The sequence below is a fragment of the Quercus lobata genome, chromosome 2 (genome assembly GCF_001633185.2).
Source record: "Quercus lobata isolate SW786 chromosome 2, ValleyOak3.0 Primary Assembly, whole genome shotgun sequence".
In the NCBI taxonomy this organism is placed as follows: Eukaryota; Viridiplantae; Streptophyta; class Magnoliopsida; order Fagales; family Fagaceae; genus Quercus; species Quercus lobata.
This window is the reverse complement of record NC_044905.1, coordinates 10,812,498-10,835,141: the sequence shown is the minus strand read 5'-3', so window position 1 is coordinate 10,835,141 and position 22,644 is coordinate 10,812,498. Positions and strand designations below refer to the sequence as shown.

The 22,644-nt window shown below is 36.3% G+C and overlaps 2 protein-coding genes across 4 annotated transcripts; both read left to right on the top strand.

The window, feature by feature from the left end:
* Positions 1-1,535: 1,535 nt before the first annotated feature.
* LOC115974445 (lysine-specific histone demethylase 1 homolog 3) lies at positions 1,536-14,868 on the top strand. 3 transcript variants are annotated; one of them, XR_004087926.1, is made up of 10 exons: positions 1,536-1,880; positions 2,032-4,577; positions 7,063-7,204; positions 7,430-9,736; positions 9,915-10,008; positions 10,594-11,081; positions 12,171-12,887; positions 13,035-13,109; positions 13,505-14,494; positions 14,686-14,868. XR_004087926.1 is itself a non-coding variant. In XM_031094817.1 (9 exons), exons 2-9 carry the CDS (start codon positions 2,275-2,277, stop codon positions 13,568-13,570), a joined length of 6,192 nt encoding a protein of 2,063 aa, XP_030950677.1. In that variant the 5' UTR covers positions 1,536-1,880; positions 2,032-2,274; the 3' UTR covers positions 13,571-14,868. The 3 variants fall into 3 exon arrangements, 1 of the variants encoding a protein (XP_030950677.1); XR_004087925.1 differs by having other exon boundaries at positions 13,505-14,541; XM_031094817.1 differs by having other exon boundaries at positions 13,505-14,868.
* A 1,789-nt stretch (positions 14,869-16,657) lies between these two features.
* On the top strand, positions 16,658-18,596 carry LOC115974446 (V-type proton ATPase 16 kDa proteolipid subunit). The gene is made up of 3 exons (XM_031094818.1): positions 16,658-16,954; positions 17,067-17,352; positions 18,149-18,596. The coding sequence occupies exons 1-3, from the start codon at positions 16,870-16,872 to the stop codon at positions 18,279-18,281; spliced, it is 504 nt and encodes a 167-aa protein (XP_030950678.1). The 5' UTR covers positions 16,658-16,869; the 3' UTR covers positions 18,282-18,596.
* Positions 18,597-22,644: the final 4,048 nt, after the last annotated feature.

Here is a 22,644-nt window from a genome sequence, read left to right as displayed (position 1 = left end):
CTTATTGTTAATTATTAACTTTATTTTGAACACCCTAAAATAAGTATATTTTAGGAAATTTGACTTAAAAATGATTTATTTACACATTCTTTTTATACTCTACTAAATTGTAGATGCATATTCAGGATTCTATTTCTAAATGGTCACCAAAATAATGAATAATAATACTTATTAGATTTCAACTTAATGTATTCCTTGTAATATTTATTCATATTCCCATGTAATAATTATTACAGTGTATCAAACGTGTTTTAACAACATAAACAAAGCCTTAGTAAAGGCTGGCCATATGTATGTGTTTTTTATTTGCCAATCTAGTTTACTTGAATTCATACTCTTTATTACTTTCATAATAGACATGTCATTTTTTACTACTTATATTAATGTTGTTTTTGGAATTCTTCTATTGTTCCCTTAGCTTGAATCATCTCATTGTTTCACATTTGTGCATTAATTACTCACCTCTAAACATGAGCAAACCATTTCAAATGACTCTTTCTTATTTTTCCATCAATAGGGCTACCCCATCTTTAAGTGAATTTACTTGTTTCAAATCACAACCTTCCTAATATTTTTTTCACTTATCAATTTTTACATTCTTATTTCATTTTCACTCTTTATATGAATAAGTTGTTAATTGATAATTATATCACTTATTTGTTCAATTTAAAGAAATATAAATAAAATGAAATCATACAAGTAAAACCAATAGTTTAAGTAATGTAAATATAAGTGAAACCCCTCTCGTTAAATTCCCAAATTACGGGGATGAAAATTGAGGGGCTTGGAAGGATATCTCACACCTCAAAATGCCCTTCAATCTACTCCGCACTCTATTTTAAAAGAATCAACACCTGGTGAATTAGAAATCTAAATTCCTTCTCCCTTTACTTATCTCCTTTTCATCCAAAAACAACTTTAAGGATAACAACTTTAAGGATAACATTGATACACTGTCATTGCAAACAAACAATATAAAATTATTTTGCAGGAGAACATTGTCAAGAACATTTTTAGTAAGAAAATGTTTGTATGTCAAGAAAGATAGAGCATAATACGATTCAAACATGAGTCTGCCATTTCCTGATTACATGGATAAAGAGATAAAATTTTATTGTCTCATAAAATATATACAAGCTTGACATAGAAAAAGAATGATTAGAGTTTGTCCAATAATTTCTCTCAAAAGTATACAAGTCACTATCAAGGTTTGGTAAGGAGTATTAAAAAAATTCAAAGATATTAATACTTTAGCAAAAAAAAAGTCATTATTTACTCTTTTTTTTTCCCCTGGAAGAGTGAATTTAATAATGGGTCAAGTACCCTGAAAGTTCCGGTGTCCCCATGTATTTTGGACTCTTCATTGAAAAATTTCCCCCAATTGGTTTTAGGGATTAATAGTTAAGTCCTTGAAGTTGCCATAAATGAAACCCTTCTAGAAACTCGTACGTTCCCGCTCCCTAGTAATTACTTAGAAACCTCATTTTTTTATATTTGTTTTTTTTTTTTTTGAGCAAAAGTAATTAGAAACTTTTTTTTTGATCAGAGAAACCATTTATTAATCGATTCCAAACACTGCCTCCGTTGTCTGCCCTAACTCTATAGTCTCTCTCTCTCTCTCTCTCCACATAAACAGTGTGCCGTGCAAAAAATGAGAAAAAATCCCTCGTGACGGAATTTATTTTTCCTCCGAATTTCATTTTCCAAATTTCTAATTCTCCAATTTTGTCAGTAATTTTTTTTTTCTTCTCTCTTTCACACTCACTCGTCTCCACGGCGCAACTTTTATAGAGCGGACCTTCGCAGCCTGTGACTCGACGCTAACGTGCGCACCTCACTTTCTTGGTGAAATTCCATTAACGCAGCTTCAAAGCTCTCAGGTCTGACACGGTGACACCCCCCAATTTCTATATCTCTTTACTTTATTTAACTCTAGGGCTTAGTCATTTTATTTGAAACAAACCTAGGGCTTTATTTTTGTTCTATTTTTAATTTATTTTTTGTTTGTTTTTGAATTTTTGGTTGTATCAGAGAGAAGCCATTGACAACCTTTGCCCTAGAACTATTAGATAGTGATTGTTTTGATTAATTTTATTATGGGTTTGAATGGTTGAAGAACGAGTTGTGTACAAAACATGAGCTTCGAAAATTTTGTGATAGAGAATTGGAAGGTTATGGTTGGTTTTCGAGATTGTTGTGTGCTGTTTTGGGCACTGAAGGTGGGTTAGGGTTACTTAAAAAAGGGGTTTCTGATTGAGGATTTGTGTAGCTACAATGGATGGGGAGGATAAGAAGTGTGGGATAAAGAGAAGATCGAAGCCGGTTGAGATCGGTTTGGTTTCGGACGACGATGAGCCCATTGGGACTTTGTTCAAATTGAGGAGAACAAAAAACCCTAAGAAGGTTAAGTCTGGGTTAGAGAGTGAGGGGATAAAGAAGGTTGAGATTGGAGAAGAGAAATTGAAGGTTGAGGGAGAGGATTTTGGGGGTATGGATGATACTTTGGCGAGTTTCAAGAAGAAGTTGAAGGGTCCAAAGAAAGACTGTGGATCTGGAATTCTAAGGGGAAGGAGTTCTACTTTGAATGCAGTGGATTCTTCGGATAGATCATCGAATGGGCCTGTGGAGGATGTGGAGAAAGGGCGTGTAATGGGTGGTGATGAAGGGTCTGATGTGACTATGGATGTAGGGGTAGAATCCAAGTGTAAAGGGAAAGTGAAGAGACCCAAGATAAATTCAGTGGTGAAAACAGTAGATGGTCATGTTGCTTTGGATAATGATTTAGAGTCTATGGGATCTGGGTGTAATTCTTTGAGGGAGGAGTCTGGTTTGTGCCCCAGGGAAGGTCCTAATCAGTCTGTGGATGAAAATTTGAAAGACTCGTTATCGGAATTTGTTCGTAAGGCACAGTCTGGTTTAATTAAGAAATATCGGATTTCTCCAAGTTTAAAGCAGAAAAGTGAGGCCCAGACTTTGGAGGATGGGTTGAGCCCGTGCTCTGAAAGTTCTGTAGGTGTTTCGAAGCTCGTAACCCTAGGGAGACTTAGATCTGGTTCTTCCTCAAAATTGGAGTGCACCAGTTTGAAATCTAAAAATAGAAGATCAGATGACAGCTTTTGTGAAGTTTCTGACTGCATAGAAGAGAACCATGATTCAACTAGAGGGCTTCCTTCTGATTCAGCAATTAAAGAAGAGAGTATGAAACCTAGTGACAATGGATATGATAGATCGTCCAAAATTATTTTTGAGGATCCACCTACTCTTTCAATATCTTCAAGATCTCCCTCCAAAGGGATTCAAAATGAGGCCATGGAGGACCCTTGTGGTTCAAATGTGCAGGAGGGATATAAAGTGGACAATGATAGTTTGAATGAAGTTTGTGATGGAGAGTTTATTTGTGTTCAACTCAAGGACAATTACTCTGCACCTAGCCAAAAGGCTGCAATGGGAATTCATACATTTAAGGATAGATTAAAGCATTGTCCTACAGTTAGCACAAGCACTTTGCTTCATGATGCTGTAAAATTTCCAAATTCTATCTCTGGCCCTACGAAGATGGAAGAAGACAATGAGTTTGACATAGGTTTTAGAGATACATTCACCCGACAGTCGGAGGGTATTCCAACAGCACATGTATCAAATGCAAACCTTGAAATTTCCTCTTCTATGGTCCAGAAAGAAATTGTGGGGACTTTCCATGATGATGAGTTGTTAAAGAAATCATGTATATACAATCCCAAGGATATTTGCAATTCAGTTTCTGGAAAAGTTTTGGAGGTTTCGTCAAAATGTATATCTCAATACTCCTCTCCTCATCTCATGAAGATGGGAGATGCTTGCAGTGATGGTGATGGTGATGGTATTAATACTTGCACCGATGAGCCAGATCTTGCTTCAGATTCTATGCAAAAGGAACATGTTATGGTTTCTGATGTTCGGTTATCTCCACATACTATGACGTCTACCGGAGAGCATAAGTCAGGACTTGCTTTCCAGTTGAATCACCAGGACAAATTTTCAGAGCCTTGTCTTTATCCAAATAAGTCTTTGGCGTCCATTCAGAAGTGCAACTCCACTTTACATCAAAATCAGCCTTCTGATGATGCGTCGAAAGGCATTTGTGTTCCTAGTCATGATTATGTTTCAGCCAATGAGGAGGCTAATGGAGCTTCTTCTCCATCTATAACTCGAGATGAAAATGACAATTACCCAGAAGATGCAACATCTGTGCCTGATTGTGAAAACAAAGATGGAAAGCTATCAGCTGTCCAGCGTGTTCCGCGCAAGCCTAAGAAGCGTAGGCATGGAGACATGGCTTATGAGGGGGATGCTGACTGGGACATTTTGTTAAATGAACAAGGTTTCCTTGAAAGTCAGGGTGTTGTAGATAATGAGCATTCTAATAGAACAAGAGCAAAGTCTGATACCTCCTCAATTATTGCTGTAGAGGCTGAAAATGGTAGTGCAGCGGCAGTATCAGCTGGGCTGAAAGCTCATGCAGCTGGTCCAGTTGAGAAGATTAAATTTAAGGAGGTCTTGAAGCGCAAAGGTGGGCTTCAGGAGTATTTGGAGCGCAGGTTAGTTGTTATTTCTGAAACCTGGCTTTATGCTGTGGCGTTTTTGGATGCTGTCTTGTATATGAGTATATTTTTCTGCCATTCAAAAGAGTTAATTTTAATTATTTCGTATTATTGGCAATTTTTTTTCAGTGAAGCACATCTGTTATGTGTGTCATATCTATGTAATGCCAATTTTTTGAAGTTTGTGCATAAAATTCTTAATTCTAATTCTGTGTTTATTTACCAAAAAAGGGAAAGAAACATATTTTTAGTTTCTGTTGTATTTGCAATTACCTTCACTGAGGTTGATCTGGTATGGATATTTGTTTTCATTGCTAACCCTTGTTATTTTTGTATATATGTATTAGAAGCAGGACAAAATGGTTTTTTCTTTTCTTTTTTTTTGTTGTTGTGGGGGGGGGGGGGGGGGGTTGGGGGGAGGTGGGGTGGTGGTTTAGTGTTGTATGATTAATTGGAGATCTACTTTATTTTGAATGCATAATACTGATGTTCAGGCACCCACTGAAAAGCTTTCCTGTGGTTTCCCAACCGCTTAACTTGGAAATATGCTAATATCCATGGAAGTATAACAAATGTTGTCAAAAGCCCACTTAGGCATGCTCCAAGCCCCCAAGTTCTTAGTGCTTCACTTGTGCATCTCTTGCACACTGTTTTCGTGCTTTTTGAAGAAGCGCAAATCATGCCTAGGCATTGTTTTTATAAATGTTTTTGCTAAAAAATATGAACCATTAAAATTAATTGCTTGATCTTGAAGGAAATGATGTGGACCATTGATTTATCATACAAAAACTATTTTTAAGGTGCTATATTACACAAACAATTTTTGTTTACCTATCAAAAGACAAAAGCAAGGATAAATTTACTATTGTACTATTTGGTCTCTGCATTTTGGATATATTATGATTGGACCATATAGATAACTATTGTAAATCATAGTTATGTATTGTTATAAAGCACAAGATAATATGTCATGTTTAACTTTCTAGATTTTTATTAAATTGTCCATTGATAATTGTTTTCAAATTTACTATATTAAAATTCTAAGAGATATAGCTTATGTAAATTTATTGTCCACTTTAGCTATTAGACAAAATATATTTGAGTTTATCAGCCTTTTTTTTAGTTGATATTTTTTGAATATTTATATTAGAGATCTTTGGAAAATGTAGCCTGTGCTCTCGATGCTTTTACCAACACTAGCTAACACTGTCACTTAAAAAACGAAAAGGTTGGTGACAGACTTAACTAAAAAAGAGGTAGGTAACTGTTTCCCCATTTTATTGGATAAAGCTTTTTTAGAAGTTGAACCCATGTAGATGTAATCTTTAGTTAGGCTAGTTTTTAGACTAGGATTAAGAGAAGCTACATGCTTTCAAGTTTCAACTGGCTTTGCTTCTCCTTGCATTATAGTATAGATGAAACTTATAGAAAGACTACGGGCACTAAATCTTGTAGATGGAAAGCTAATAGTCATAATGACAATTTTTTATTACATGCTGGCTTTGCTGGCCTTGTATTTAAGATCATGTTCAGTGGCTTGATGCTGGGGCAAAAGGGTATGTATTATTTAAAAAGACAGACTAATTAATTTATGTATTCTTTATATAATTATGTCTTTTATTTGAAGTTTTGACAGCAAGTCAGCAACTCCCTGTTGAAACCTTTTCTATAGATTGGGGTGGTGCTATTCCACGATAGAGGTGGCCACAGCTACTGAGAATCTAGTTTCTGTGATAATGTGATTTTATTGCAAGTAGCTCCTGTTAGTGTTAGTAACGCCTTGTATATGTTGGCTCTGTAGGCGTCTTCCAATTTTATATAATTGGTCTTACCCCTACTTTGTTTTCTTCTTAAATCCTAGGGATTTTTGCCAAGTAAATCATCTACAATGGTGGAATCTTTCTATGCCTGTTTGGTAAAGCATTTTCAAAGAGCACCTTTTCAAAGTACAGCATTTTTAATGTTCAGTCTTTTCTAGATATAGCCTTTTCAAACAACCCTATTCTGAAAAAAACTGAAAAATAAGCTGTACCAAAAATGGGCAGACTGTCACTTATTGTGCTGCTGTAGGTAAATATGTAATTTATCATTAGTGCCCTTGTTTGACTTTTTATTTTTAATTAAGTTTAATACGGTAATACCTGAATGTTGTATCTAACCGAAGAATACTCTGCATTATTTGAAATTGTTTTAGATTTGCTTTCTTCTCTAAGTGGAGGTTCTGATATTGTGGCTTCTACTCTTCTGTGCCTTTTCTATGAAAATTTTACAAACATACCTTCCAGCCTCTCTGTGCATCTTGTATCAGCTTCTGAAAATTTTCAATTATAATGAGTAATATTGGGTCCTGCATATTCTTTTTATTTGAACTAGGAATAGGCTAGATATTATTTTTAGAGTTATACATTAATATTATCTTTTACCCAGAACTTGTTTTTCTAATGATGAGTTCACTTCCTTTTAATTGCTTGGTGGCATGCAGGAATCGGATATTGAGTCTTTGGAGTAAAGATGTTAGCCGTATTTTACCACTTGCTGACTGTGGGGTCTCTGATACTCCTTTTGAGGACGAACCATCACATGCTACACTTATCAGGGAGATCTATGCATTTCTTGATCATAGTGTAAGTTTGTAAAGTGTATTGAGTTTTATTTATGTTCTGTATACTTTTTTCTTGTCAAAATGATGCACCTGTTTGTTTGCTTCCCAAACCCCCCCCCCCACCCCCCCTGGCCCCCCTATTTTCTTTATTTGTTTTTCAGTAATTTGTGCTCGTTTTAGGGATTGAATAAGTCTTTCTATATTGTTTGTTTCATGCATTTATTTAAAGCTTACCATTTTTTTACAGGGATATATAAATGTTGGAATTGCTTCTGAGAAGGAGAAAGCAGAAACTAATGCTAAGCATAATTATCAGCTTCTAAATGGAAAAAATCTGAAGGAAAATTCTGGGTCTTCAGTGGCTGATTTGGAGGATGGAGTTTCTTTTATTGTTGGTCAGGTTAAGAGTTCTGATACTTCAATGGAGGCAAAGAATGATGTTATCCTTGAAAATGCAACTCAAATGCTTGGAGCTATTAGAGGTAGCAGGACTGGTACTCCTGCTGCACCTGAATTACCTGATGCAACAGAACGTGAAGAATGTCTGGCTGATGATTACCCAGAATATGGTAGCATTGACAATATGCCCGTTGACAATATGCCCGTTCTAAGTACTGGTCTGTCATGTGAAAAACTGGATGGTCTAACAGACCCTGTCATAACATCTGAGTTAGTGAATGACTCGTGCACCATTCAATCTGCCTCAGATGATCAGGTTGGGGGGGATCACTCTCTGCAGTGTGATTCTGATGTTAGAAAGAGAATCATTATTGTAGGAGCTGGTCCTGCTGGCTTAACTGCTGCACGCCACTTGCAACGGCAGGGTTTTTCTGTAACAGTTCTTGAAGCTAGGAGTAGGATAGGTGGCCGTGTTTTTACAGACCGCTCATCTCTGTCTGTTCCTGTGGATCTTGGTGCTAGCATCATTACTGGTGTTGAGGCTGATGTGGCTACTGAAAGGAGACCGGATCCTTCCTCATTGGTTTGTGCTCAGTTGGGCCTCAAGTTGACTGTGCTAAACAGTGACTGCCCTCTTTATGATATTGTTACAGGTCAAAAAGTTCCTGCAGATCTGGATGATCGCCTGGAAGCAGAATACAACAGCCTTCTGGATGATATGGTACTGCTTGTTGCCCAGAGAGGGGAACATGCAATGAGAATGTCCCTTGAGGATGGCTTAGAATATGCCCTTAAGAAGCGTCGTTTGGCGCGATTAGGAACAAATAAGGAAGAGACTGAACTGCATGGTTCTAAAAATGCTTTCTTTGATTCCAATAAAGGTAGCGTTGATGGCAGTTTTCCTCTGAGAAATTATTCTAAAGAGATTTTGGATCCTTTGGAGAGGAGGGTTATGGACTGGCATTTTGCCAACTTAGAGTATGGTTGTGCTGCTCTGCTTAAGCAAGTATCTCTTCCCTACTGGAACCAAGATGATGTTTATGGAGGATTTGGAGGAGCTCATTGTATGATTAAAGGGGGTTACAGCACTGTTGTTGAGTCTCTTGGAGATGGACTTCCCATTCGCTTGAACCATATAGTTACAAATGTTTCATATGAAACCAAGGACTCTGGAAGTAATGGTAGTGGGAGTTATAGAGTCAAAGTTTCTACATCAAATGGCAGTGAATTTTCGGGAGATGCTGTCCTGATTACAGTGCCGCTTGGGTGCTTGAAAGCAGATACCCTAAAGTTTTCCCCACCTTTACCCCAATGGAAACATTCTTCTATCCAGAGGCTTGGCTTTGGAGTTCTCAATAAAGTGGTTTTGGAGTTTCCGGAAGTATTCTGGGATGATTCTGTGGATTACTTTGGAGCAACAGCTGAGGAAACAAACCGAAGGGGCCAGTGCTTTATGTTCTGGAATCTTAGGAAAACAGTTGGGGCTCCTGTTCTTATAGCTTTAGTGGTTGGTAAGGCAGCTATAGATGGCCAAAACATGAGCTCGTCTGATCATGTAAACCATGCATTAATGGTTCTCCGTAAACTTTTTGGTGAGGCTTCAGTTCCTGATCCAGTTGCATCAGTAGTGACAGACTGGGGCAGGGATCCTTTTAGCTATGGTGCTTACTCCTATGTTGCTGTTGGAGCATCTGGAGAAGATTATGATTTATTGGGAAGGCCTGTAGAGAATTGTTTGTTTTTTGCTGGTGAAGCCACCTGCAAGGAGCATCCCGACACAGTTGGTGGTGCAATGATGAGTGGGCTACGGGAAGCAGTGCGTATAATTGACATATTGAGGACTGGAAAAGACTATACTGCAGAAGTAGAGGCAATGGAGGTTGTCCACAGACAGAGTGACTTTGAGAGGGATGAAGTTAGGGACATAACAAAGAGACTTGATGCAGTTGAGCTTTCTAATGTCCTCTACAAGGACTCTTTAGATGGAGGCCAGATTTTGACAATAGAAGCTTTACTACAGGAGATGTTCTTTAATGCAAAAACTACTGCAGGACGATTGTGTGTGGCCAAAGAGTTGTTGAATCTTCGTGTTGAAACCTTGAAATCCTTTGCTGGGACCAAGGAAGGGCTTACTACACTCAACTCATGGATACTGGTATTACTTGCCTTCCATAGTTTTTCAGTCTTTTTTATTTATTTATTATTATTTTTTTTTATAATGAATGGAATATGGAATTTGGTAATGTATTTGTTCTTTGGCTGTTGACATCATCCTATGTTCATCATTTTAAACAAAATTTCTGATGCCGTGTATTTTGTTTGGCTTATGATAGGACTCTATGGGGAAGGATGGGACCCAACTCTTGCGGCATTGTGTTCGTCTACTTGTACGAGTTTCAACTGATCTACTTGCTGTGCGCTTGTCAGGTATTGATTTGTGTTTCTGTTTTTTGTATGCAGCATTTACACATGCATATGTACATAGAGGATTGCTTATGCTGAAAAAGAAAAAAAGAAGATTACTTTAGTCATTACTGATTCAAGTTTTTAAATTCTGTCTTCTTAGTCTGTTTCTAGAAGAAAGTTTCAGGAAGGGTGATAAATAAATTTCACTGGGAAAATGATTCACATGTTCAGCAGAAAACTGTGCAGGAGAAAAATTATGTGGTTTCAGCTGATATTAGCTCTTTGATTGTTCAAGACTTGAATTGTTAAATCCGTTACTTACCAAAATTTTAAAAAGAAAAAAAAAAGACTTGAATTGTTTAACTGGATCATGCTGAGGTAATTTGCTTATAATTTGTGCTTAAATTGTTTGATATGAAAATTTAACTAGAATGATTAGAAGTCACTTTCTTAAAATTATGTGTAAATGCACCCATATGAATGCGTTTGAATTGACTTGAGTTGATATGAATTCATTTTCTAGAAGTAATTTGATATCAACAATGTTGATGATGGAATATGCTTTTCATTACAATTATTATTTAATTGTTGATACTGTTGATGTAGGCATAGGGAAAACTGTGAAAGAAAAAGTTTGTGTACATACTAGCCGAGATATACGTGCAGTAGCAAGTCAGCTAGTTAATGTGTGGCTTGAAGTCTTTCGCAAGGAAAAAGCTTCTAATGGTGGATTGAAGTTATCGAGGCAAGCAACTGCTATAGATTCAGCAAAGAGAAAATCTCTTAAAGATCCAGTAATGGGAAAGCCGCCTCTGCACACACATCATGGTGCTTTGGAGAATAAAGGAAACTTGCAGGTTCCTGCATCTGGAAGTTTCTTGCCTTCTAATGCAAATTTGAAGAAAGTGAATGGCAAAGCAGCCCAACACGAAACTACAAATGACTCAAAAATGGAGATTACATCAAGGTCCCAAGGTTCAATAGGTACACTGGATACTGAGCTGGAGGGCAACAATGTTGCTATGTCTGAGGAAGAACAGGCTGCCTTTGCTGCTGCAGAAGCAGCCCGTGCTGCGGCACTTGCAGCTGCTGAGGTTTGTTTCTCTTGATTTGGTACAATGCTTCTTTTCTTTTGATGAGTATAAGATCTGTATTGAGGAAAACTCATACAATTATATAGGATAAGGGGGACAGCTTTAGTGTACTGGATGTATGCTCAACTATCTCCTCAAGATCACACAAATTCAATGAAACCAAAAAAATTCTACTTCCAATTAAATTAAAGAGCTAATAGACATTGATTTAATTCACATAACTGACAAATCTCCCCCCTCAAATGTTCTTTCCTTCCATAAAGTCCATGTGAAACACATTGGGACTATGGTCCAGACTCCAAATCTGAAAGACTCGGGTTTCCTTCTCCAACATTGAAGCAACTCCTGGATGGATATAGGCACTATCCATTTAGCTCCAAATAACATGAATGTTGAAGCCATAGCAATTGTGCAATGTTGTAACAAGTGGTCCATGGTTTCACCGCTGCATTTGCACATATAACATCAATCAACCACTATCATCCCATATTTGATAAAATTTCCAGCTGTGAGGATAACCCCAAAGGTGCAGTACATACAAAAAATGTAACTTTGCAAGATGCTTAGATCATGGTTATGTGCTGACCCACTTAATGTCTTGCATTTGTAAATATTGCCATACCTTGTGTTCTTGTTAATGTTCTTAGTGTGCCTGAAAAATGCAATGTTCATGATACAGACTCTTCACTTTTTACACATTAAATATGGCTATCCTTCACCACTTTTATACAAACTTTCCAGTACTATGATGAGGTTTTGATACTTATTTTTGGTATCAATTTGGAGTAAATTGCTGTGGAACCCAAACGTAACCACTAAAATTTAAACTACACAGGCATCACTTGTAGCTTGGATTGTTGATGTCCTTATTTTTATTTGTTATTGTTATTATTTAACTAGGTTGATTGCAATTTAGATAGCATGCAATTATGTTGATATTTACCTGGAACAGGAGGTGCCATAGCACTTTATTTCTGCAGCCATATTTAGTCATAGGCTGTTCTGTTTTACTTATCTTCTTTGTGAATCTTTTCCTCTTTCTTCTGGTTACTATCTCTAAAGGATTTTAGTGGTGGTTTTGTATTGCAGGCCTATGCGTCATCAGAAGCCAAATGTAATACATCACTGCAGCTTCCTAAGATACCATCATTTCACAAATTTGCTAGACGGGATCAATTTTCCCAAATGGATGAGGTTGATACTAGAAGGAAATGGTCTGGGGGAGTTTTGGGAAGACAAGATTGTATATCAGAAATAGACTCTAGGAACTGCAAAGTTAGGAACTGGTCTGTTGATTTCTCTGCTGCTTGTGCTAACCTTGACAGTTCAAAAGTTTCAGTGGATGACCTCTCATTGCGGAGCCATTCAAATGAGATTGCCAGCCATTTGAACTTCAGAGAGCACTCTGGTGAAAGTGTGGCGGTGGATAGCAGTATTTATACTAAAGCATGGGTTGATACAGCTGGTAGTGTGGGGATAAAGGACTATCATGCAATTGACAGATGGCAATCTCAGGCAGCTGCAGCTGATTCTGAATTCTTCCGTTCGACTGTGAATATAAAGGATGAGGAGGATTCGAACACAAGTTCGAGACTACCCACCTGGAGGCATGATAGATTGGCAAATGAGAGTTCTGTTTCACAAGTTACAGTAAACAAGGAGTCTGTAAAAAATCTTTCTCGAGGGGCTGACCGCATTAAGCAGGCTGTTGTGGATTATGTTGCATCATTGCTTATGCCCCTTTATAAAGCAAGGAAAATTGATAAGGAAGGATACAAGTCAATTATGAAGAAAACTGCAACTAAGGTTACTTGTTTTTCATCTTCCCTATTTTCTCCCTTCCTTTTATATCTAGTTGCAAATTTAATCCTGATGGATTTTGTATGACATGATTAAACATGAGCTTGCAACTGTTCTTTTATTTTTTCCCCAGTCTTACAGTTCAATTTTCAGGTCATGGAGCAGGCCACAGATGCTGAAAAAACAATGTCTGTTTCAGAGTTTCTTGATTTCAAGCGCAGGAATAAGGTGTGTATTACATTTTTATGTTATTAACATCGGATCTATTTATCTGGGGGAACCTTTTTCCTCCCTATATACATATTTTTAAAATTTATAATTTTTAAAATTTACGAATCCATGTTGGCCCTGTTGGTTGGTTCATTTGGAAAAGCACCCGTCTTATATTGCTTTCTTTAGGGTTGGCTTGTGCACAAAACTTCTCCTTGACAAATTAATAGATTTTTTTATTTTTATTTTTTATAGAATTATTCTTTCTAACATGAAAGGAACCAAATTTTCTGCAATAGCTTTTATTTGTACCTGCTGAATAACCTTATTGCATAAATGAAGCCTTAGCGGTATTTTGTAATGTCGTGGTATGTCTTTTCTTCTGAGTTGTCCTCTTATGTTTAAACTTGCAGATCCGTTCCTTTGTGGACAAACTGATTGAGAGGCACATGGAAATGAAGCCAAATGTGAAATCTTGATAATCCCAGGGATTGGGTGACCTTTTTTTGGTACCATTTATGTGCAAGGCTTGGAGTGGTCTGGTTCCTTGTTTCTGCAGGAGTTTGTTGCATATATTGTGGTGGTGGGGCATGGTTGGTATCCTGTTAATGATCCAGAAGGCATTGTGGAAGAAACGGGATGGTTTTTTGTTGCCTGTTTGGTCATAATGGCATTGCCTCCCAATGCAAACTGTTCAAGGTCTGATGCCTCCTTGCAAGTGTGATCAGAGATGGTCATGGAGTACAACAAAAGGCCATTTTTGGTGGTGGCATAGACTTCTTGCTTTAGAAATCGGCTCAAGTATTGTAACTTGGATGGTCTGGACTGCAGGCATCTGGGTGGAACGATAAGATTGGATTACTTTCAGCAATTGGTTCATCATCCATCAAGGCTGCACCTCCTAGGGTGAAAAGTTAAGCCCTATTTTTTTGTTCGGGGATCCCCCTAGATGAGACAATTTATCTTGACATTCTTGTTTTCAATATGTACAGATTAGGATATTTTAGTGTCAACAAGCATACAGAATCTTTTTCCATCCTTTCATCAAAAGGACTTCAACATTGTTCAGATTTTTTTAGTTGAACATTAGTTACTAACTTATCTTTTGTTCGCTAAATTTTGAGCAAAGGAATTGCAATTTGCCTTCAAAAGTGCATCTTTGATGGCCTTGACTTCCACTTGGATTTTGTCTTTTATTCTGTTCGCACTTGCAGCGCATCCTGGATGTATGTTTGTGTCTGGTGTATTATATATTATTAACAACATTTAAGGATTAAGGGCATCTATCACGTGGTTTGTGACACTGAATCGACATAAATATGCTAAGGTGCCTGTTTCATATTTGATCACCTAAATTCATTTGACATTGTATGACAGATAATACCTTCAAGATCAACTTTCAGGTATTGTTTTGGTGTTGCACTATTTATACTGAGCTTCATCACATTGTGTATGTACATTTTGAAATTAAGTGATTTAATCCTTCCTATCCTAATCTACCCTTCTGTTTCAGCTGTTGTTGTTTTTTATTTATTTATTTTTTTTAAAATTTTTTTATCTTACTGCTTACACTCATTTGTTGGCTTGTTGCTAGGTTGGGGAAAATATTGTGGCTGTCTTGCTCATGAGAGGTACGCCTGCTGTTGCCTTATAACTGGTTTGCACCCGTAAGTTTTGATCTTTTATGCCATTGATTTCACGAAGAAATTCTTAGGCTGCCTGTTAAACCCCCACCTCCTTGATTAATTATAGTTGGGTCCTTTTCTTATTTGAAGTTCATCCCTGCATTTAATGCTGGCATGGCTGGTATTATAGTCCCAAAGGGTAATTATGTTCTTTTCCCCTCTTATTGATTAACAAACACGTAAGAAAATTTTCTCTAGAAAGGGTTTCTTAAAAATGGTTATGAAGTGCAGCTCTGTGGTTCCTCCAGGTACAGTTCAACAGTTTTTTCAGACAATTGGATACAGTTTTGCTTGCATTTTTGTGCTACAAATTAAAACTTTTGATAAGTGGATATATAAGTCCAGCTTTCCAATTTTTCAGAAAAAATTTATTATCATATTATTAATATATCATGTATTGATGGAAGATCTCTTAATGAAATGGATCATCTCATCTAGTTTTTCATTGGTTGTGGCATTTTCTTCCCATGCTTTTGAAACTTGTTAATTTGTTTAATATGTTGGATTTTTATGGTTTTAAATATTTCATATTTCAACTGTCTTTCTCATCACATGTATTGTGGACCGAAGGCTTCCTTCATACCATCATCATTATCAACGTATTTGGCCTTTTGTTGCTATCAATACTAGTTGTATAGTGTTATTGGTGGGAAACTATGTCCTTGGCGTTTATGTCGTTATAATCTTTCGAGTCTAATAATGGAAAAACAAAATGGATTAATAATAATTGCATCTCTATGGTCTCTTCCTAACAATTTACCATTATTTCTGCTAATGTTATCATCGGCTAATTATGTGCATGCGCTGGTTTCTATGGTCATGACACGTGCAATCTTTATGGTATCTTCCTTTTTTTTTTTAAATTATAAATTTCATGTACTTTATGGTATCTTCCTAACAATTTACCATTCTTACCCAAAGCATTAAAGCTTTAGTGATGAACACGCAGACATACACTATCACAATCTCCTGTTGTTGTATTTGCTGAAGTGTTTGGAAATTGGATGAGGTTATTTTCATAGCTTAAGAAATAAACTGGGCAAAAATGGATTGTGCTTTAACTAGATTGAATTTTAAAAAATTTGAACATGAGACAAGTTAGTTAAAAAGTGCTAAACTATTTTGTAGAGATGATAAAGGTTCAACTCTTTCTTTGACCTCAAGTAGAATGGACGGTTAACGTTAAGTGGTGATCAAGAAGCTGAAGCCTAAAATGAAGAAAAAAGAAAAAAGAAAAAAAAAGAAAAAAAAGAAGAAGTCAGAAGTCAGAACTCAGAACTGAAGTCAATTTGTTAAGAGTTAGTATTGTTGCAAACTTGGAATTTTTTAGGAGATTACTGTTCTAACTTGAATTTTTGAGGAGATGGTCCACCACAAGAAAACTGAGGGTTCTGTTTGATTATAAAGTGAGAGGGTAAAAAATATTTTAGTTTTTGATATTGTGTATTTGGTAGAAAGGATGGCAAAGCATAAGAAAATAAAAATTATAATACTCTTATTGTAATTTGAAAAACAATTGGATAATAGGGGTAATTTTATAATTTCGTGTTTATGACCATATTCCCTCTTCTCTTCTTTTCTTTCCAGTTTGGAGAGAGAATACCAATGGTGGGCTTGCATTGAAAATACCCATCTCACAATTTTCTTCCTCTCTCTTTTCCCTTCAACCAATCAAATACATTGTTAAAAAAAAAAAAAAAAAAAAGGAGTTCCCTCAGCGGATGGACTAAGGAAAAATGAAAGAAAGCCCAAAAAGGTATAATTTCGGAATGGGTTAAAAAAAATGGACGAAAGCCCAAAGGATGTATTCCTAAAGGTCCAACGGTTGAGGGTATTTCTGTAACTATGTCCCTCATATTTATTTATGACTGAGAATGTATGATTAGCATTTTTTCATTTACCAGAGGAGTTCCCATAGGAGGAAGGGGTCTGAAACTCTGATCCACAAACCACAATTATCAACAAACAAACAAAACAAACAAACCCAGAGCATCTTGTAGAGAATAAAAGCCATTCAAAAAGAGAACTAAACAAAAAAAGAGAAAGCAAAAATTCATTCTCTTCTCATCTCAGATCTGATCGGAAAATAAAAAATGTCTTCTTCATCAACTTTCAGCGGCGATGAAACAGCCCCATTCTTTGGCTTCCTCGGCGCTGCTGCCGCCTTAGTCTTCTCCTGTAATAAAAAATTTCAATATCTTACAATTCGGGTTCTGTGGATGCGGATCTCATCGGGTATGGTATTGATCGGGTGACTTTGTCCCTTTTTTTTTTTTATATTTTTTTTCAGGTATGGGAGCGGCGTACGGAACGGCGAAGAGCGGAGTTGGGGTGGCGTCGATGGGTGTGATGAGGCCAGAGCTGGTGATGAAGTCGATCGTGCCGGTGGTCATGGCTGGTGTGTTGGGTATATACGGTCTCATCATTGCTGTGATTATCAGCACAGGGATTAACCCAAAGGCTAAATCCTATTACCTCTTCGATGGCTATGCCCATCTATCTTCTGGTCTCTCTTGTGGCCTCGCTGGCCTCTCTGCTGGTATGGCTATTGGTATCGTCGGTGACGCTGGTGTCAGGTACGTTATAATAATATCTATAACCCCATTTACATATATGTTTACTTGCACATTGTTGATCTTCTTTAGCATTTCGTTTTTCATATATGTTTTTTGTTTGGTTGCATGATTTACTTGTTCGGGTATTTATGGAAATTCCATCTTGTTCCTCAACTCATGTTCCAACACCTAAATTGCAAGTTATATTTGATTCTTCTACATCTGATTTTGATTTGTGTTAACATTTGGATATGGGTGGTGATCGGTGGTGAGTCTTTCCAGTTTTGATTAACGCATAATAATGGAGAACTGAATGATCTAAGGTTGCGTTTGGATACTTGAATTTGGATTTGAATTCTAAAATAATAGGTTTGAAATGCCTTAATTCCAAATTCATAAATATTTAAGTATGTCATATGAATTTCTAAAATTCTATAGGATTTTAAGGTTTAAAATCTTTGGTGGATTTGTCAAATCCAAATTCTTGACCTTTTGTAAACTATCCAAACAAGGTATTTGGATTTTAATAACCCAAATCCAAATTCTACCATCCAAACACGCCACAAGTGTTCTTGCTGACCTTTTAAAAAAAAATGAAAAGAGTAAAATAAAATAAATCTTCTTCCTTAGTTAACTGGTCTATTCTATTCGCTTAAATGAGAATTTTGCTTATAATTTTTTGAATAATGAGTGATTAAATTGACATCTTTCAATCAGATTAATAGGTTTTGGGGTGATTCCTATTCCCAAATGCCTTGCTAATAATAGCATATATAATAGCTTAATAGCTCAAATGCCTTGTATATGTTTTATGCAGAGCCAATGCACAACAGCCAAAGCTTTTTGTTGGGATGATTCTTATTCTTATTTTTGCCGAAGCACTGGCTCTCTATGGTCTCATTGTTGGCATCATCCTTTCTTCCCGAGCTGGTCAGTCCAGAGCTGACTGAATCTGAGAGAGCACATTCTGCTTGGTGGTTGTGGTTGTGGTTGTGCGGTTTATTGCTATTAATTGGGAAGTGTTTTTTTTTTTTACTAGAGATTCTTGTGGGTGAGTGCAATTGTTTTACCAATATATGTTTTAGGAAGTTTCCTTGCTATGGTGATAGGATATAGAATTAGAAATTAGTTTCTACTCTTAAATTTTAATAAAGTCTTTTCTCATCTTTCTGATTCGGCATTGTGCGGATTTAAATTTAAAGTTGTGTAGAATTATTGTATTATCATTTTTGGAAGGATTTGTCGTCATGCTTTTGTTATCCTTATCAAGTGTGTGTATGGTTGTGGTCATTTGTGGGGGATGTAAAATGGATAGGGAAAAAGAAGTTAAAATTCAGCTTATACCAAAGCTTTTTTGAGGTATTGACGCCGTTGATCACTCTTTGTATGACAGCACATACAAATCCTACAAAGTTCTTAGAACCTAACACTAACCAAGTTTTTATTCTGGGATTTTCAGGTTCAAAAATACTAGTAACTTGGTTATATATATACACACTAGGTGTGTAAAAGCCTGAATATGCTTCAGTTCACGTTTAGTTTCTTCAACTTCTTTACTTAGGCTTTTAAATTCTCTGTACAACTTCTAGACCAAATCAAACAATTTGTTGACCAAATCTACTAAAATATATTCCCGCCATTTTTCTCTTTGGTCATATATTTTAGGTCACTCGGCAGTCGGCTCCAACAATGCCCATGTACATTTAGGTCTATTATATATATACACATTTTTTAGCTCTGTGCAGGAAAAGCTAAATAAGATCATTTGCGTTTAGTTTTCTTTTGTTCATTATTATTATTTTCAGCGTCGGATAGTGCATTGAGTCTGTTTTCCACTGTTCAAAATTCAAAGTCATCTTTTATTTTTATTTTTATTTTATTGTTGTGATTAAAGACGATGGAGAGGGAGCGAGATGGGTTGGTAAAGGAGTACCACTATGTTTTTAATGTTAAAGATATGGTAAATTTTACCATAAAAAAATTAACAAATTAATGTGTTAATATAATATAATATGACTAATGCCACTTAAATAATAGTACAATTTGTAAGGTTTATCTGTAATATCTCTATTATCAGTTTATCACTCAAATTCATTAACAAATATATATATATATATATATATATATTTCCATTTTAAACCCCAGAATTTAGGAGTGTATATAATTAGACCCTTATAGATTAAAAGTAACAAATTAAACTTTGGAGGAAATTACATTTTACCATCTTAAACTATACCTTATGTTACACTTTGTACCCCAAATTTTTTTAAAGTACTTTTTGCACCCTCAACTATGATTTTTGTTACACTTTGCACCTCTAAGTTAAGTTTGTTGTTAACTTGGATGAAAAAACATGATACCATGTGAAAAGACCTAATTACCCATCTCCTCAATGCTTTAAAAATAAAAGATAAATTACACTTTATCAGCTTAAATTATACTTTTTTTACACTTTGCACCCTAAACTTTGAATTTTCATTCAAGTTAGCAGCAAATTTAACGGTAGGGTGCAAAGTATAACACGAGTTATAATTTATAGTGCAAAACATGCATTTGAAAATTTCAAGGTGTAAAGTGTAATATGAGGTATAGTTTAGAGTGACAAAATGTAATTTCCCCTAAACTTTGAAAAGTTTAAAAAGTAACAAACTAAATCTTATAATTTTAAAAATACCAAGTTATCATTTTATGGATATTTCAGAGGAGGGAAGGGACAAAGGCTTGGAGATCCCTCCTCTTTATGTATCTTTTTTGTGTTTGTTACGAAAGTCTTGTCAAGACCCCTGAAGAAAAGAACAATGGAGTGCGAAATCTTCAAGTACCATCCTAAATGTTTGAACAATATATGTAGCAACTGACCTCCCATCTATTAGAGGAGATTTAGGTACTGGACTTTTTGCCAACATAAGGAAAAGTGAGGTGTCATGTTCAGGCTCTTCCCTAACTATCAAATATATATATATATATATATATATATATATAAATATATATATTTTGAAAAACAAAATAGGTTAGCTTTGTTTTGTATGCGCATCCTCTTTCATGTATTATGTATCAGTTATTAGCTGATGTTTGAGATGTTACCTATCCTAAACTTTATACTACTTAATTATGTTTAATTTAATTTTTCTTTCACCCAAAAAAAAAAATATATAGAAACATAATAGGTTAGCTACCTATTATATACTGAGTTTTGAAAAGTGCAGGCCCCTCCATGAAAAATCTCTGCTAGAATAAATTTTTGGACATGCAAAGACTATCATTTACTAACAAATTATAGCTGAGCTGCAATCAATTTTCTTTTCCTTTTATACTCTTATATGTTGGGTTGCCATTGACATGGTGCAAACCAACGTGCTTACAAAATCAGCAAAAGACTAATTTTATATGAAAACAAAAGTGAAAATTTTAAATTATTCTAATGGGGAATAATTAGGGCTGAGTATAAACTTGGCCAACTCGAACTGACCCGAACCGAAGGGTATTGGGTGGGTTGGATAGGTGTTCGGGTTGGGTTCGGGCCAAAAAGTCAGGTCTTTTTTGGGTTTGGGTTGGTCTTGGGTCCAACCCTGACCCACCCGATAAAAAAAAAAATGCACATAAACTAAATCTTTGCTTTTTTCTTTAGACAAAACATGAAACAAACCTCTGAGAGAGAGAGAGAGAGAGAGAGAGAGAGAGAGAGAGAGAGAGAGAGAGAGAGAGAGAGAGAGAGAGAGAGAGAGAGAGAGAGAGAGAGAGAGAGAGAGAGAGAGAGAGAGAGAGAGAGTTCTTCTTCTTTCTTCCTTTTTCAATTTTTATGTTTTGCTTTGCTTTCTCATGAAACTTTGGTTGAGTGGATCAAATGTATTCCAAGAAAGAGTGGGAGATAAAGAGATAGATCCATGATATGTAAATGTTTGACAATAAATTTAATTATGACCATAAAACTCATTAAATTCCTAAATGGGCAATTAAAAATAGAAATAAATGAAAATTTGAAAAAGTCTTTAATTGATTCATAGCCATAGCGGCATATATTCCTAAATGGAAATTTGAAAAAAGAGCAACATGCACACCACTACTAACGGCAGGCATTATAAAATCTCTTTGTCCGTATATAAAGATCTGTTTGAATACCGTTTATTTTGCTGAAAACATTGTAGCAAATTTATTACTGCGTTTTTCACAAGTTGGCCGGTCCGTGAACAGTGCCATGAGACCTAAGATTTAAAACGCAAAAACGCATTAGGCAAACGCACGCTTGCCGTTAAAAAGTTTCTCAAAAAAAATTAAACCATTAAAAATGATGAGCATTAACATTATCAAGCCAGTGATAAAAAGTTCAGAAATTCATTTTCCTTTCATGATATTTATTAGGAAATAAACTAGCAACTTTTTTTTTTTTTTTAGAAAGCAGACCATTGGCCTTGGGAATATATTAAGAAACAGAAACTAATGGACATCAAAATCTGCTAGAGGAGCAATGTCTTTAGGAAGCTCCTCCAACCAGACCTGATAAGAAACAAAATTCTTAGCTTTTTTCGCTAAAGCATCAGCCACAAAATTTCCAGTACAGTGCACATGAATAAACTCATAATTCATAAAACAGAAAAGAAGAAGCAACATCGGATATCATCCACGAGGTTTCCAAATGAAGATAACGCTGCATTTCTTTGAGAGACCGCGTTAATAACTATTGTCGAATCCCCTTCGAAAGATAACTCTGTGAAGACCAAGATCACCAGCAAATTGGACAGCATGGTGGCAAGCAAGGGCTTCCAAATCAGCAACCAAATTGGATAACGGGATTGGCATCGAGAGAGCTCCCACCACCATACCACACCAGTCACGGACCACCACGCCTATTCCAGCAGAATTCGAAGCTTTGAAGACCGCCGCATCAAAATTAACTTTATGGACATCTAACTCAGGGGGACGCCACTGATGCAGCAGCACACGTCGAGCTTTTTCGGGCTCAACCTCTTGCACCGCCGGAAACTCCTGGAGCAATGAACCCGCCGTGGTACCGATCTAAGACAGAGGGTGAGAAGGCCGACCAAAATGGATGGAATTACGTCTATTCCATAGGCACCAAGCAATGAGAGCAAAGAATTCTTTCCTATAGTCCTCATGCACCTGTAAAAACCTGTCAAATAAATCACAAAATTTAAGGGGAGGGCTCCATATTGCCGTCTGGGACCAGTGGAAAAAGGACCACACAGACTCCACTTCTTTGCAACGCCAGAGAGTGTGCAATACATCTTCTGGGTGATCATTGCAGAACTCGCAAGCATCAGTTGCTGTGATCTGTCTCCGGGCCAGATTACATTT

Bases quoted from the DNA above. Each gene is read 5' to 3' on its own strand.
- LOC115974446 (XM_031094818.1), top strand. From the start codon at position 16,870: ATGTCTTCTTCATCAACTTTCAGCGGCGATGAAACAGCCCCATTCTTT. The intron at 16,955-17,066 runs GTAATAAAAAAT...ATTTTTTTTCAG, and splicing joins TGCCGCCTTAGTCTTCTCCT to GTATGGGAGCGGCGTACGGA. The intron at 17,353-18,148 runs GTACGTTATAAT...TGTTTTATGCAG, and splicing joins GTCGGTGACGCTGGTGTCAG to AGCCAATGCACAACAGCCAA.
- LOC115974445 (XM_031094817.1), top strand. From the start codon at position 2,275: ATGGATGGGGAGGATAAGAAGTGTGGGATAAAGAGAAGATCGAAGCCG. The intron at 10,009-10,593 runs GTATTGATTTGT...CTGTTGATGTAG, and splicing joins ACTTGCTGTGCGCTTGTCAG to GCATAGGGAAAACTGTGAAA. The intron at 12,888-13,034 runs GTTACTTGTTTT...TTCAATTTTCAG, and splicing joins TGAAGAAAACTGCAACTAAG to GTCATGGAGCAGGCCACAGA.